General features: G+C 36.5%; 1 protein-coding gene across 2 annotated transcripts in view; it reads left to right on the top strand.

Moving 5' to 3' along the window:
- Nucleotides 1-12,151, top strand: part of ATAD2 (ATPase family AAA domain containing 2) — a 63,329-nt gene extending 51,178 nt beyond the window's left edge. Inside the window, exons 21-28 of one of the 2 annotated variants that reach the window (XR_015140922.1) lie at nt 1,638-1,834; nt 2,341-2,511; nt 4,486-4,608; nt 4,727-4,870; nt 6,184-6,561; nt 8,469-8,602; nt 9,462-9,590; nt 10,593-12,151. Coding sequence is in view for 1 of the 2 variants with exons in the window: in XM_086337083.1 (XP_086193209.1) it covers nt 1,638-1,834; nt 2,341-2,500; nt 4,486-4,608; nt 4,727-4,870; nt 6,184-6,561; nt 8,469-8,602; nt 9,462-9,590; nt 10,593-10,637 (1,310 nt within the window). In the remaining variant the exon portion in view is untranslated. The remainder of the gene's footprint in view (nt 1-1,637; nt 1,835-2,340; nt 2,512-4,485; nt 4,609-4,726; nt 4,871-6,183; nt 6,562-8,468; nt 8,603-9,461; nt 9,591-10,592) is intronic. The other variant, XM_086337083.1, reaches the window with a different exon arrangement.
- The last annotated feature ends 2,880 nt before the right edge of the window (nt 12,152-15,031 follow it).

Raw genomic sequence — 15,031 nt, 5'->3', positions numbered from 1 at the left:
CTTAGTTGACTATTTCCTTTCCCATGTTAGAGAATTTTTCAGCTGTTATTTCTTCAGATATTTTCTTGGGTCCTTTCCCTCTCTCTCTCTTCTCCTAGGACCTGTATAATGTGAGTGTTGGTGTGTTTAATGCTGTCCCAGAGGTCTCTAAGGCTGCCTTCTTTTCTTTTCATTCTTTTTTCTATTCTGTTCTGTGGCAGTGATTTCCATCGTCTGTCCTCCAGGTCTTAGCCATTCTTTTGCCTCAGTTATTCTGCTGTTGATTCCTTCTGTAGCAGTAGGAATTGTTCTTCTGTTCTTTAGTTCTTCTAGGTCTTTGTTGCATCTTCTCAAACTTTGCCTCCATTCTTTTTCTGAGATCCTGGATCATCATCACTATATTTATTTTGAATTCTTTTTCTGGAAGGTTGCCAATCTCCACTTTATTTGGATGTTTTTCTGAGGTCTTATCTTGTCCCTTCATCTGGGACAAAACTCTGCTTTTTCATCCTGGTTAACTTTCTGTAGTGTGGTTTTGGTTCCAGCCACTGTGCGATTGTGGTTCTTGCTTATTCTGTCTGCCCTCTGGCGGAGGAGACTAAGAGGCTTGTATAAGATTCCTGATGGGAGGGAGTGGTGGTAGGGAAAACTGAGTCTTGCTCAGTAAAACTAATCCAATTATCCACTGATGAGTGGGGTTGTGCTTCCTCCTTGTTAGTTGTTTGACCTGAGGTGACCTAGCCCTGGGGTCTGTGGGCTTTCTGGTAGGGTTAATGGTGACCTCCAGTAGGACTTAGGCCAAGGGGCCCCTTCCAGGACTGCTACTGCCAGGGACCCCAAGCCATGGCCCACCATACCTCCACAGGAGACACTTAACACTAGCAGGTAGGTCTGGTTCAATCTCCTGTGGCGTTACTGCTCCTTTCCCCTGGATCGTGGCATGCACAAGATTTTGTTCGTGCCCTCCAAGAGTGGAATCTGTTTTCCTCAGTCCTGTGGGGAAATCCCCCTGGCCTTCAAAGTCAGATTCCCTTGGGATCCCCCATCCTTTTGCTGGATCCTCAGGTTGGAAGGCCTGACGTGAGGCTTAGAACCTTCACAACAGTAGGAGAACTTCTTTGGTATTATTGTTCTCCAGATTGTGGGTTGCCCACCTGGAAGGTACGGGCTTTGATTTTATCGTGTTTGTGCCCCCTCCTACCATCTTGTTTCAGCATCTTTGTGTCTGGACGTGTGGTATCTTTTTTTGGCGGTTCCAGCGTTCTCCTGTCAGTGGTTGTTCAACAGGTAGTTGTGACTTTGGTGCTCTTGCAGGAGGAGATGAGAGTACGTCCTTCTACGCCGCCTTCTTGAGGATGACATTTTTCGTAATTAGGATATTCTTGTCCTGAAAATAGGCATTTTCAAGATTTTAATAGCCTCTTAAATGATTTTTAAATGATAATGACTCAGCAATTCATATTCCCAGTTACAAACTGCCAATTACTGCTGGAAGAGATGTAGAGGTTGAGATTATTGTAGCACTTTAGTATTCCAAATCCCCTGGTTCCTGACAGATAGAAGGAGGATAATTCCTGAAAGCTTGTCTGCTTGGTGTACTAAATTTTGTCACCCTTGATCTGGTGGGAGAGCAGTAACTAACTTCCATTCACGTAAAGTTTTGCAGGCCCTGGAGGTACTCCCTGTGGCACCACCACCTGAGCCAAGACCACTGACAGCAGAAGAACTGAAACGACTAGAAGAACAAGAGGAAGATACATTTAGAGAACTGAGGATTTTTTTAAGAAATGTTACACATAGGCTTGCTATTGACAAGCGATTCAGAATATTTACTAAACCTGTTGACCCTGATGAGGTATTAATTTAGTCTTTGGATCAGAATGCTTCAGACTTAGAGAATATTTGAACAGTTTTATGTGTGTCCCTCTGTACACTCTGAACTTGCTTTCTTATTTGGAAGCACATAGAGGCTTCAGGAGTTACGTAAGGCGTTTTCCTTTCCTGCAGAGCATAGACAATTAACTTTGCCCAACTCAAATGTTCTAGAAGTAACTTGAGAATGTCTCAATGCTACATGACATTCCTGTGACCTTCACAGTAAAGAATGCGGTCCTAAGTTGGCATTGAAGGGTGGGTGGCATTTGGATGAGCAAAGAGGCTTAAGGTGTTACTGGAGATACAGGTGCCCAAGAATGAGAATGAATACAAAACAAAAGCCACCTTAAATACAGTTTCATATTAATATATTTTCATTATCTCTTACGTATATATTTTCTCCTGTTTTGCCTGGCAGAAAAACTTGACTCAAATTTTTCAGTGTTCAGAGTTAGTTTGTGATTTGGTCATTTGTTTGAATTTTAGGTTCCTGATTATGTCACTGTAATAAAGCAACCAATGGACCTTTCATCTGTAATCAGTAAAATTGATCTCCACAAGTATCTAACTGTGAAAGACTATTTGAGTGATATTGATCTGATCTGTAGTAATGCTTTAGAATACAATCCAGATAGAGATCCTGGAGGTGAGCATTTGGTGGGTTTTGTTTTATTTTGTTTTGTTTTTTTAACCTCAAGGAGTGGAACGAGGGCTGCTAACACTTAGTGAAGGGTGATTTTATACTTGGTGCTATATTAGAAGCATTTTACACTCACAGTGCCATTCAGTCCTAATGAAACACAAAACTGCATAACAATTTAGCTTGTTCTTATTTGTCAATGTTCTTTCTCAAAGTAGGAAAATAAAAAGTCTGTAATAAGTTTGAAAGGATTTTTTTAATTAAGACCATTACAATTTTTATTAACAACAAAGTAATATAATACTCGGTAACAGACTAAGTCCCCCATTTCCCTTCTCCAAAGGTAAGTGTAAGTAAGTGTTAGTTGCTCAGTCATGCCCAACTCTTTGGGACCCCATGGACTGCAGCCCCCTAGGCTCCTGTGTCTATGAGATGTTCCCGGCAATGGTACTGGAGTGGGTTGCCATTTTCTTCTCCAGGAGATCTTCCCAACCCAGGGATCGAACCCAGGTCTCCTGCACTGCAGGCAGATTCTTTACCAACTGAGCTACAAGGAAAGCCCATCTCCAAAGGTGGATGCTGTTAAGTTTAGGGCTATCTTTCCAGACCTTTTCTGTGCATAGAATGTATCCACAATCTACTGCACCTACACAGGCTATTAAATAAAATGTATAAAGTAAGAGATTTTTAGGTGATAGATTTGTTTATATGTATAATGACATATTCAAATATCTATATAAACTTACTGATTTCCAAAAAAATACTCTTTTAGGTTCTTTTTCTTAGCTTCTTGCTTTGTGAATGCCCTATCCTTAACTGTGTTGCTTGATAATTTTTTTTAATAGTTCTATTTCCTGCGTTGAGTCTCTTACATTGGTATTCTGTTTTTAAATTTGTCATGCTTAAAAATTAGATTGATTTCCACCACTGAGACTTTACCCAACGATGTAAAAGCCCACTGTTCTTCCCTCACCAGTCTTGTACCCCACCTTCCCTAGGCTCTGTCCCACAGGTCAGAGTTCTGGAGGTAGCAGTGGGCAACAGGCTGCCAAGTTGGGAAAACCCCTTAATTGTAGAAAGAAGGAAGCTTCTCCTGGAGGAAGTAGGCTTCTTCTGTTTCCTTGCAGTCATGCTGCTGCTGCTTCCTGTTCTGACCATTCTGACAAATGTAAAATTATTTCAGGGCAGTGGTGTTCACACTTGAGATAGCACCAACATCTCCTTCAGGACATGCTAAGGTGCAGCTGGCTGGGCCCCACCTCCGCAGGTTTTGATTCTTTAGATTCAGGACTGGAGAATGTGCATCCTGACAAATTCCCACATGGTGCCAAGGCTACTGCACTGAATGAACTTGGCCCGGGCTTTCTTCAGGTCATGTTAGAAGCCCCCGGCAGCATCACTTCTGCTGTAACAGCCCTTCCTGTCTGCTGTAAACTGAATGTTATTTGAATGCTGCAGCATCCTCCTGCCCTGTGAGGGGACTGATCCAGCTGTTCAAGCAAATTTACATTCACTTATGATCTGCCTTTCTTTACCTTGAGACATATTCCAGTTCATGGCACTTAGACTCAGTTTAGGATTTTTTTGCAGTGCTTCCTAGGTAGTGTTGCTGTTTCATTGTCTTTGTTTAGTTCCTCAGTCAGTGTCGTAACATCCTCTGTATCTCTTCCAAAATTGTTTTACATCCCCGGTTCACTCATGAACCTGATAGCCTTCCTTGCTGTTTTTGTGTCATTGTATTGTTGTTTAGTTTTGCTGTTGACTGATTCTTAAATTTTCCTTGGTGTTTCAAAGGGATTTAGCTAGGAATCAAATGTCCAGAACATTAGATGAGCATCAAAACCAGAAATAACACAGTTCCAGTAACTTACTATTCATGGTGGAAGTAAAAAACAAATTCTAACAGCTATAATCTTAGCCCAACATGTAAAATTAATTTTTGTTGAATTATTAGAAGGAAAGCATTTTAAAATTCTTTCTTTATTCCATAGATCGTCTTATTAGGCATAGAGCCTGTGCTTTAAGAGATACTGCCTATGCAATAATTAAAGAAGAACTTGATGAAGACTTTGAGCAGCTTTGTGAAGAAATTCAGGAATCTAGAAAGAAGAGAGGTAGGAAAATGATTTGACATCAGAAAGAGATGCTTTAAATGTATTGAGTACTCATAATTCTCCATGTAATTTTTATATCTGAAAATTTTATTTGATATTCCGCATGTCTATTTATAAGGTTGTAGCTCTTCCAAATATGCCCCATCTTACTACCATGTAATGCCAAAGCAAAATTCCACTCCTGCTGGTGATAAAAAATCAGATCCAGAGCAAAGTGAAAAGCCAAACAGGCCCAGTACTCCTATGGCTTGCAGCACTCCTGGTAAGTGCATTTGGGTGATTTTTACTTAGGAAACTCTAGCCTTTACTCTCTTCTGATGCTGTTTACTTTTCTCCCTCAGTTTCCTTTGTCTATATTGATGCCACTCGTTACATTGATTTCATTTCTATTAAGGCAACTTTGCATTCTTTAAATAAATCCATGCTTGCCGTGAGGTACCATTTGCAATCCCAATTCACCTTTCAGTTTACAGTCTAATTGTGGGTTGACTTGATTTGAAACTGATTTTTGCTTCCTATAATCCTAATCTATTTCCTGTTCCCTCTTTATTCTTAGGGTATAACTCCACAGAGTACCCACCCAAATTCTGTGGGTTTTCCAAGGCCTCTTCCTTGGCAGGCTCCTAATTCCAGTTTTTGCTTTTAAAGTTCTGTGAATATCAGACTGTCCTCAGCTTCTTAGCCTCTCAGCTGTTCATCTGTTTTCCAAGATTTGGGTGCCATAATTCCTCAGTGCTTTTAAACAGAATGTTCATAAAAACTATTCATACTAGCCCAACTAATGCTGATCAACAGTAGAATGGAAAAATATGGATTATTATACAGAAGTGAGAATTATTAAACTTCACGTAAATACAACACTATGGATAACTTTCCCAAATATGAGATTGCAGAGTGGTTATACTGTGTCTAGGCAGAATTTTTAATCTCTGTGTACCATAGTTTCTTCATCTGTAAAATGATGTTGAGGAATGGTAGCACACCTGATCGGGTTAAAGTGGAATTTCAATGAGTCAGCACATATGAAGGCCTTAGAAGAGTTCCTACTTCATGGTAAGCACTTGATAAGTGTAGGGTGTTTTTAGTCTTGCCCTTTCTTCAGTTCATTCCTCATACTACTGCCAAAATTGCCTTTGCAATATGTGCATTAAAAAATTCACACCATTGTTGGAGTTTCCTGAAATGGAAGGGAGGTTCAAGAGGGTGGGGATATATGTATACCTATAGCTGATTTCATGTTTGACAGAAAACAACAAAATTCTGTAAAGCAATTATCCTTCAATTAAAAAATAAGTTAATTAAACAAAAAAATTCATGTCTTTCCCCTCCTTAAAATTATTGAACTTTTAAAAAAATTATTCAGGATGAAATCCAAATTCCTTAGAATAACAGGTCATTGCCCGCTTTCTGCCTTCTTACAGTACTACTTTTGTTCATCTATTCCAGCCATACCATACTGTGGTGATATCTCAGATTTTCCTCTTAATATCTCAGGAGGTATTTTTTCCTCCACTTAACTTAGACTTTAAAAAGTTGTTGAATGTTCTCTTATTCTTTTTCTTAAATTCTTTGAAGCTCAGTTGAAGAGAAAAGTCCGCAAAAAATCAAAGTGGTACTTGGGCACCATAACAAAACGAAGGAAGATCTCACAGGCAAAAGATGACAGCCAAAATGTCACAGGTGACAAAATTGAGAGTGATACAGAGGAAAATCAAGATACAAGTGTAGACCACAATGAGACCGGAAACACAGGGGAGTCTTCAATGGAAGAAAATGCCTCTGAAAGCAAAATAGAATTAGAAAATAACAATTCAAGTCCTTGCATTGAGAATGAACCTGAAGAATCTGGAAAGACTACAGCATGTACAGAATTGAGGAAAGATAAGATTGCTTGTAATGGAGATGCTTCTAGCTCTCGAATAATAGACATTTTCGATGAAAATGAAACAAAAGGTAAGTCTCAGTGAAGCAACTTACTAATTTTAAAAGATGTTTCATTCAGGGTTCTTTAACAGTTAATTGCATCTCAGTTTACTCTTTTTCCATGTTTTTCAGAGTACAAGAGTTAATTAAGGAAGATGGCGTTATTTTATTTAATAAGATTAAATTATTAGTATTAAATAGTAATAAGATATCATTATTTTATTAAATAACAGTAAATGACTGTGGTTAAAAGCACACTGCAGTGGGACTTCCTGGTGGTCCAGTGGCTGAAACTGTGTTCCCAGTGCTGGCAACCCCGGTTTGATCTCAGGACAGGAACTGATCCCACATGCCACAACTAAGACCTGGCGCAGCCAAATAAGTAAACCCTTTTCAAAAAGCACAGTATAGCATCACACAGACCTGGATTTGAGCCTCGAGCCCCACTGCTTAGTAGCTTGTGACCTTGGTTAAGATTCTTGCCCCATCAGCCTCAGCTTTCTCATTTGCAAGACTGGGGGTAGATAGTGCTGGGTAATAAGATATTCTGAGGATTGAATAAAGTAATCCAGATAAAGCATGTGGCAAAGTGCTTGGCTATACAATTTTTAAAACCTGGCAGGATACCCTGTCATTTTTAAGCAGGATAAGCAGTTTCCTGTGATTTCTTGCTGAGTGATGTGAAACAACTGTTACTCACCCCCATCATTCCTCTATCCCTATTGTAGGTCCCAGATCATTTATACTGTATTTATTCTGACGGTCCTGCTCCCAAAGATTTTCATTTAGAATTGTCTTCTGTCTGCATCTTCTTGAACCTTTGGCATTAGATTTGTTTGGTTTTTGGAAAAGCCAAACATTTAGTCTTACAAAGCAAAAAGAAGGGTAACGAGGTCAAAAATTTGTTTTGGTCAAAAACAAGTATTGGCTAAGTTAATGAGACTGGTTTCCTTCAGTGGCCTATATGGTTAATCTTTTTCGAGGACTAGAAATGAGTTCTAGTGTGTTTGAGTAATCTTAGAATGGTTTAGGATATATCCTTTTGAATGTGGATATTTAAAATGTTAATCCTCTGACTAAAATTTTGTATGTTCTATTTAAGTTCAACATTTATTTTTGTTTTATCATTATCTTTTCTAAAAGAACACTATTTAGTGAGACCAGGCATCTATTTACACTTGTCAGGGGATTTGGGTTGTTGTCCTGGCCCTTAGAATGGTTAGGTATATTGACCTTAGAAAAACCTCTTCACTTTTCTTTGGCCTTGTTTTTTCACCTCTTAGTTAAGTAGATTGTTATAAATCAGGGATAGGCAAACTTTATCTGAAGGGCCAGATAGTCACAACTACTCAATCCTGCTGGAAAAGCCATATTGACACCCTTAATGTAAAGTGGGTGTGGTTGTGTTCTAATAAAACTTGAATTATGGCAGTAGACCAGATTTAGCTTCTGTGTAGTAGTCTGTACTGAAGTTCCTTCCAGCTCTTAAATATCATTGATTTTTTTTTTTTTTTTTTTACGTGCTACACAGCATGCGGGAATCTTAGTTCAATCCCAATGACCAGGGATTGAACCTGTGCCCCCTGCAAGAGAAGCTCAGAGTCCTAAGCATTGGCTTGCGTATATGCATGCTCAGTCTTTGTGACCCTATGGACTGTAGCCTGCCAGGCTCCTCTGACTATAGGATTCTCCAGGCAAGAATACTGGAATAAGTTGAATTTCCTTCTCCACCTAACCACTGGACTGCCAGGCAATTCCCTGTCCTTAATTTTTGAGTGTGTAAATGGTAGCATCTTAATCTTACAGCAGAGTTAATAAATGAGAACAGGGATTTGTGTTTAAGTAAATATGTCCTGCTGCTTAATCAGCCTAATGTTTATTTAGGCATTATAAAATGTCTGTGAAACAGACAAATAATAATTATTTTTTCATTCTAGAAATGTGTGTTCTGCGAATGACTCGAGCTAGACGTTCCCAAGTAGAGCAACAGCAGCTCATCAGTGTTGAAAAGGCTTTGGCAATTCTTTCTCAGCCCACACCCTCACTTGTTGTGGACCATGAGCGACTGAAAGTATGTAAATTAAAGGCACAGTGCTTTCATTGTATGAATTAGAAACATAACTTGCCAAAAGCGGGATTATAATAGTACATTATTGCAATTTGGCTTGCAATAAATATATTTTATAGAAGGATAAACTTGGTATAGTTTGATGTTACCAATGAAACTCTGTAACTTTCATTAAGGCAGTGATTGAAGATGACTAGTGTATTAACGTTACTGTTTTGACATATTAATACTTGTCTATACCACGTATCCCATACATTGTTTGTATGACCATACTTATGACCATTTTAGTTGGTTTTTACTTAACCATGGTTGCATGTTTTTGTTGACTACAAGGCAATGGAATATCATGATAGGACAAGACTTGAAGAATCACAGAAATTCAGTAGGTCCATTTCAGTCATGAGAAAAAACCCTCATCAGATGAAAAACCTTTTTTGAAGAAAAGAACCCTGAAGTGGTGCAGTAGATCATCATTTATGTCCTGTCTCTTTTTGTTTCACATAACAATTAATTCTAGCGTATGTTAATCATAGTGACATAAAATATTCTACAAAAATGCCTTTTCTCTTGGTAGTCTAGTTTGAGATTATTTTTTAACTTGTCTGAAGAGATTGATGGCTATAATAGAAATTGGCAACCTCTTCAGCTGTAGTTTTTAGGATGAGAGGCCAGAGTCATAGAATGTTGATAAAGGTAGCTTGCAGTTGAATGTCAGAACCACTGTTAGAGACTGCAGTGTCTTATCATATGACTTGATCTGCCCTTTCTGTGGCTTATATGCTAAAAATGTCCCCAAATCTTCAAAACTAAAATGTCTCTGGGAATTTCTCTCACATATGTAAACACTTATGTTTTCTTTTAGAATCTTTTGAAGATTGTTGTTAAAAAAAGTCGAGAATACAATATTTTTCAGTTGGAAAATTTATATGCTGTAATCAGCCAATGTATTTATCAGCATCGCAGGGACTATGACAAAACAGCACTCATTCAGGTAAACTCATCTATATGAGAAATTAACTGATTATAAAAATTTCTAAATACCATTTTTTAATGTGTGGGATTATGAACTATTTCTAGGTACAACCATGTTTTGTACTTTTTAAAATCTAGCACCTAAATTAGCTTGTGTTTGTTTAATAAGCAGTGGAACATTGAAGTATCTATAAACTATGAAAAATCTTTTTTGTGTGTGTATGAATGAAGACATATAGCTCATTTTTAAGACAGACTTAAGATAGGCCTATTTGTCTTTATTTAATCTGTTTTATAGTGGATGTGTGTGCTTAGTCACTGTTGTGTCCAACTCTTGGTGACCCCATGGACTGTAGCCTGCCAGGCTTCTCGTCCATGAGATTCTCCAGGCAAGAGTACTGGAGTGAGTTGCCATGCCCTCCTCCAGGGCATCTTCCCAACCCAGGGATCGAACCCAGGTCTCCTGCATTGCAAGGCGGATTCTTTACCATCTGAGCTACCAGGGAAGCCCTTATAGTAGATATTCGAGTCCTAATGTTTAAAAATAGATATTGACTAATACCTATATAGGATTTCATATATATATATATGTACACACACACACACACAACTCGCTACCTACTATATACCTACTAGTATGTAATATATATAGTATTTAGTATATGTAATAAAGTATACTGTGGTATCTATATAGTATAAATATATGTAACTGTATAACCTATAAACTCTTAATATCTGTAAGTACACCAGTGCCTTGGTTAATAACTATATGAATTTAATGTAAGATGAAAGCATCTCAGACTTTAATTCAAAAGGGATTTAAATAATGAAGTCCCATCAGTGTTAACAGTCTATGTGATAGTCATAAATACTGAACAAAATTTGTTTCTCTCTCAGTTATATACATGGATAATGATGTCCTTAAGGTTGTTCACTGCAAAAGAAAACCAGCAATGGAGTAATGTTCTTTAGTGTTTTCTGCATTGAAACTTACTGTTTTTCCCTCCTATCTTTTATCTAGAAAATGGAACAAGAAGTAGAAAACTTCAGTTGCTCCAGATCATGATGTCATGGTACCAAGTATTTTTTATATTCAGTTCCTATTTAATTCACCTTTGTCGTGTTAACATAACTGATGCAAGATGAAATCCTGAATCTCTAAAGAAAAGAGTAAAATAGTAATTAAAAATATTTAAACTTTTCTGGTATTTATATACATGTGTAAGATAAATTACAGAGATAACTGATAAATATTTGATTGAACAAGTCATTGTAGTAATACTATTACTATTGTTATCGGTAAAGTGTGGCCAACTCCTAATAAAGTTTATTTTGATAATTAATGTTTATGACACTTAGGAGCAATTAGTGACACTGATAGTTTTTGTTTTAAGCACTTTTAATTTTATCCTTCCTAAAAATAGTTTATTGTGTCAGACTAGAAACTACTTAACCATTGTGTCTTTGCCATCGTTTCTGCCTTTAGCATTCTCTGCAAATTCACTTAAAAGCTCGTGCTTGAGTCATGATTTGCAGAAGGTCCCCTGAACAACTTCTAGGTGAACCGCAGTTCTGTACTTGAATATCAAAATTAATGCTTTTTAGATAAACATTTTTTATCATTTAATTTGGATTAATAAAAAATTTTAAATTTTTTTGTTTTACTTTTATGATTATACATACAACAAATGTATTAACGACTACTTTGTTAAATATCTTTTTAACAATGCAAAGTTTTTATATATGAAAGCTATTTATATCCTTCTTAGGCTGTATTCTATAGATACCTTTTGTATACAATTATATAAATGTAAATATTATGAATTTTGTATTAATGATACCAAAAATGCATTTCTTAAAGCAATAAAAGCATTCACCACCATGCATTTCCCCCTTCCCCCATTTTATTTCTTTTTCTTTGAGACATTCTAGTATTACTTTACAAAACGTCTTTTGAAGGGAATAGGGGATAATGATCTCGTGAGAGATTCTGGATTCCAATACAGTTTCTGAGTTAAACTGCTTTTTGTTGTTGTTTTATCTGGATATTTTATTTAAAGGCTTCTAAAACTCAATAATTCAGATACCTTAATTAGTAGATACTGTCTTATGTAATGCATAATGGAATGCTGCTGCTACTGCTACTGCTAAGTTGCTTCAGTCATGTCTGACTCTGTGCAGCCCTATAGACGGCAGCCCAGCAGGCTCCGCCGTCCCTGGGATTCTCCAGGCAAGAACACTGGAGTGGGTTGCCATTTCCTTCTCCAATGCATGAAAGTGAAAAGTGAAAGTGAAGTCGCTCAGTCGTGTCTGACTCTTAGCGACCCCATGGACTGCAGCCTACCAGGCTCCTCCGCCCATGAGATTTTCTAGGCAAGAGTACTAGAGTGGGGTGCCATTGCCTTCTCCGAATGGAATGCTAGTCACTGAAAATATTTAAGTGTATGTATATTCCTGGATTCACACACACACGTCTTCATTTTTAGTGAAATTTATTGTAACTTATTCTAGATTCATGCTTTTGTAACTAGGATTTTATTTTGTATGTATAGCTTCTGTAATAAATTGTAAAGGTAAAAATTGCTTCTCAATTCTGTTTCTTAATTATTTTATAATGTCCTAAAAATAATTCAGTGTGAACAAGTGCAAAAATCTGTCTTATTACTGTGCGTAATTTAAAATGCTATTGACACTGGAATGTATATATTCTTTAGTTACTAATCTGCTCCTGTCCTTTGCATGACTGTGTATACATGTGGAGAGTAATGTATCTACATTGCTGTGTAGGCTTTCAAAACCATGCTGAAATTGCAAACCTAGAATGTCTTTCTCTCACTTTTTTTTTGCTTAAAAGTATAGTAAGGCTATTATATATATATATTATGTATATATTGTATATTTATGTTTTTTATATAATGTTACATATTTTATACATAATATATACTATAAATTATATTTGTATATTTATATTTTATAATGTATATAAATTATACACATAATTTTATATTTTATTATATTTATATTTTATAATTTTATATTATGGTATAAATTTTATATTTATGCATTATATTTTATAATATATATTTATATTTATAATATAAATTTTATATTTTATATATTTATATATTTTAAAATATATAAATAATCAGGCTATTATATATATATACTTATATATAAAAGTATAATCAGTAATTTAGACAGGAAAAAGAAATAGAAGGCATCCAAATTTAAAAGGAAAAAGTAAAACTATATTCACAGGTTATCTTACATATGGAAAACCCTAAAGTATCCACAAAATACTGGTTAGAGCTAATAAATTTGACAAAGTTGCAGGAAAGAAGATCAATATAGAAATCTGTTGTATTTCTGTATACTAGCAACAAATGATGCAAAAAAGGAAACTAAGAAATAAATTCCATTTACAATAGCATCTAAGTAAGACACCTAGGAATAAATTTAACCAAGGAGGTACAAACTTGTACACTGATAACTACAAAATGTTGCTAAAAGAAATTAAATAAGACCTAAGTAAATGGAAAGAGATCCTGTACTCCTGTATTGGAAGACTTGATGTTAAAATGACGGTATTTCCCAAAACAGTCTGCAGATTCCATGCAGTACATTTCAAAATCCCAATGGCCTTTTTGCAGAAATGGGAAAGTCAATCCAAAATTCATAATGAAACTGCAGGGGACCCTGAATAGCCAAAACAATCTTGAAAAAAGAAGAGGAAGTTGGAAGACTCGTACTTTTTATTCCAAACCTTACACAAAGTTACATTAATAAGACAGTGTGGTATTGGCATAAAGGATGGACATACAGATCAGTGGAATAGAGTTGAGAGTTCAGAAAGAAGTCTATATCTGTGGTCAGTTGATTCTAACAATGGTGCCCAGACTGTTCAATGGGGAGAGAATAGTGTCTTCAACAGATGGTGCTGGGGAAGCAATATTCACATGCCAAGGGATGAAGTTGGACTTCTACCCCACACCATATATAAAACTTAACACAAAATGGATAGAAGACCTAAATTAAGAGCTAAAATTCTTTAGATGAAAACAAGACCTCAAATTTGATGGTGATTTCTTAAATATGGCTCAAAAAATACTCGAGCAACTGAAGGAAAATCAAATTCATCAAAATTAAAAATGTTCATGGTTCTACATATAGTATCTATGTTACAATTATTACATAATTATGTAATTTAATATAATACTATCGTAAAACTTAACAAGAAAAAGACAATCCAGTAATGGCTGTTTATGATGACTTAACAGTTTTGAGGAGTACTGGTCAGATATTCTGGAAGATCCCCCTCTTTGGGAATTAGTCTGTTTTTCTCATGATTAGGTGGGGATTATGGGGGAGGAAGATCACAGAGGTAAAGTGATCATACGAAGGTTACTCTCGGTGTGAGTTATGACTCGATTGACCTTGACCACTTGGCAGAAGTAGTGTTTCTCTCCATTATGAAATTACTCTGGGTACTCTGTTCTGGAAGGTCACTGTGTAGCTCAGTCTTAGGAATGAGAAGTTATGTTCCGTCCCCCCCCCACCACCCATTTTTTTTTAAACTGTTTCTACCAGCGATCCCTGTTAAGCGTGCACTGTGGAATCAACTGAGATTATTTGTCTCATTATCTTCTCTTCAGTACCAACCCCCTGCCATGTAACACACAGAATACATTTTTACTCAAAATAATGCAATTGAGAGATTGCATAATTCTATAATATCTATAGAATCTTACAAAGATTCTATAATAAAAGGGCCTTTACTAGGACTTAAGCATACAGTAACTATTTACTGATGAATATTATATGAGGGGTAAAAACTCCATTTTTAATTGACCTATAGTTGATTTGTAATGTTAGTTTCATGTATACAGCAAGGTGATTCCGTTATATATGTTTATATATGTCTGTGCATCAGTGTTTTACTTTTTATCTGCTGCCTGGAAAATATATATGTATTTTTTTAAACATATATTTCTAGGGACTTCTCTGGTGGTCCAGTGGTTAAGATTCCTAGTGGTTAAGACTTCCAGTGCAGAGGGCATGGGTTCAGTCCCTGGTGGAGGAACTAACATCCCACATGCCACATGGCACAGCCAAAAAATATATTTATCAAATATATATATATAAGCAGAGAAGGGCAGAAGTGCTTTCAGCCCTTCCCTTCCAAAGGCCTTTCCCAGAAATTGTGCACACTTCCTTTTTTTTATCTCATTGGCTAGAACTTAAGTCACATGGCCACATTTTGTTGCAATGAAATAGAGAGAGGAAATAGCTGGAATTCCAGAAACTATCTTGGGGTTGTGAGGTGACCTTAATGATGGGAAGATTCAGGGACAATAGTGTTTTTAATGCTTAGGGTCTTCTTTAGGACTTGTTGCTTGTTGCTTATAGGAAGTAAAAGCTGAAAAAGTAAGGAACCACTGAGTCCTTGAACACACAGGTGGC

Source organism: Bos grunniens, chromosome 14, assembly GCF_055505025.1.
Source record: "Bos grunniens cultivar Pamir isolate PY7600 chromosome 14, Bosgru_T2T1.0, whole genome shotgun sequence".
NCBI classification, from domain to species: domain Eukaryota; kingdom Metazoa; phylum Chordata; class Mammalia; order Artiodactyla; family Bovidae; genus Bos; species Bos grunniens.
Note: the sequence above shows the minus strand (reverse complement) of the source record. Positions and strands in the feature narration are given on the sequence as shown.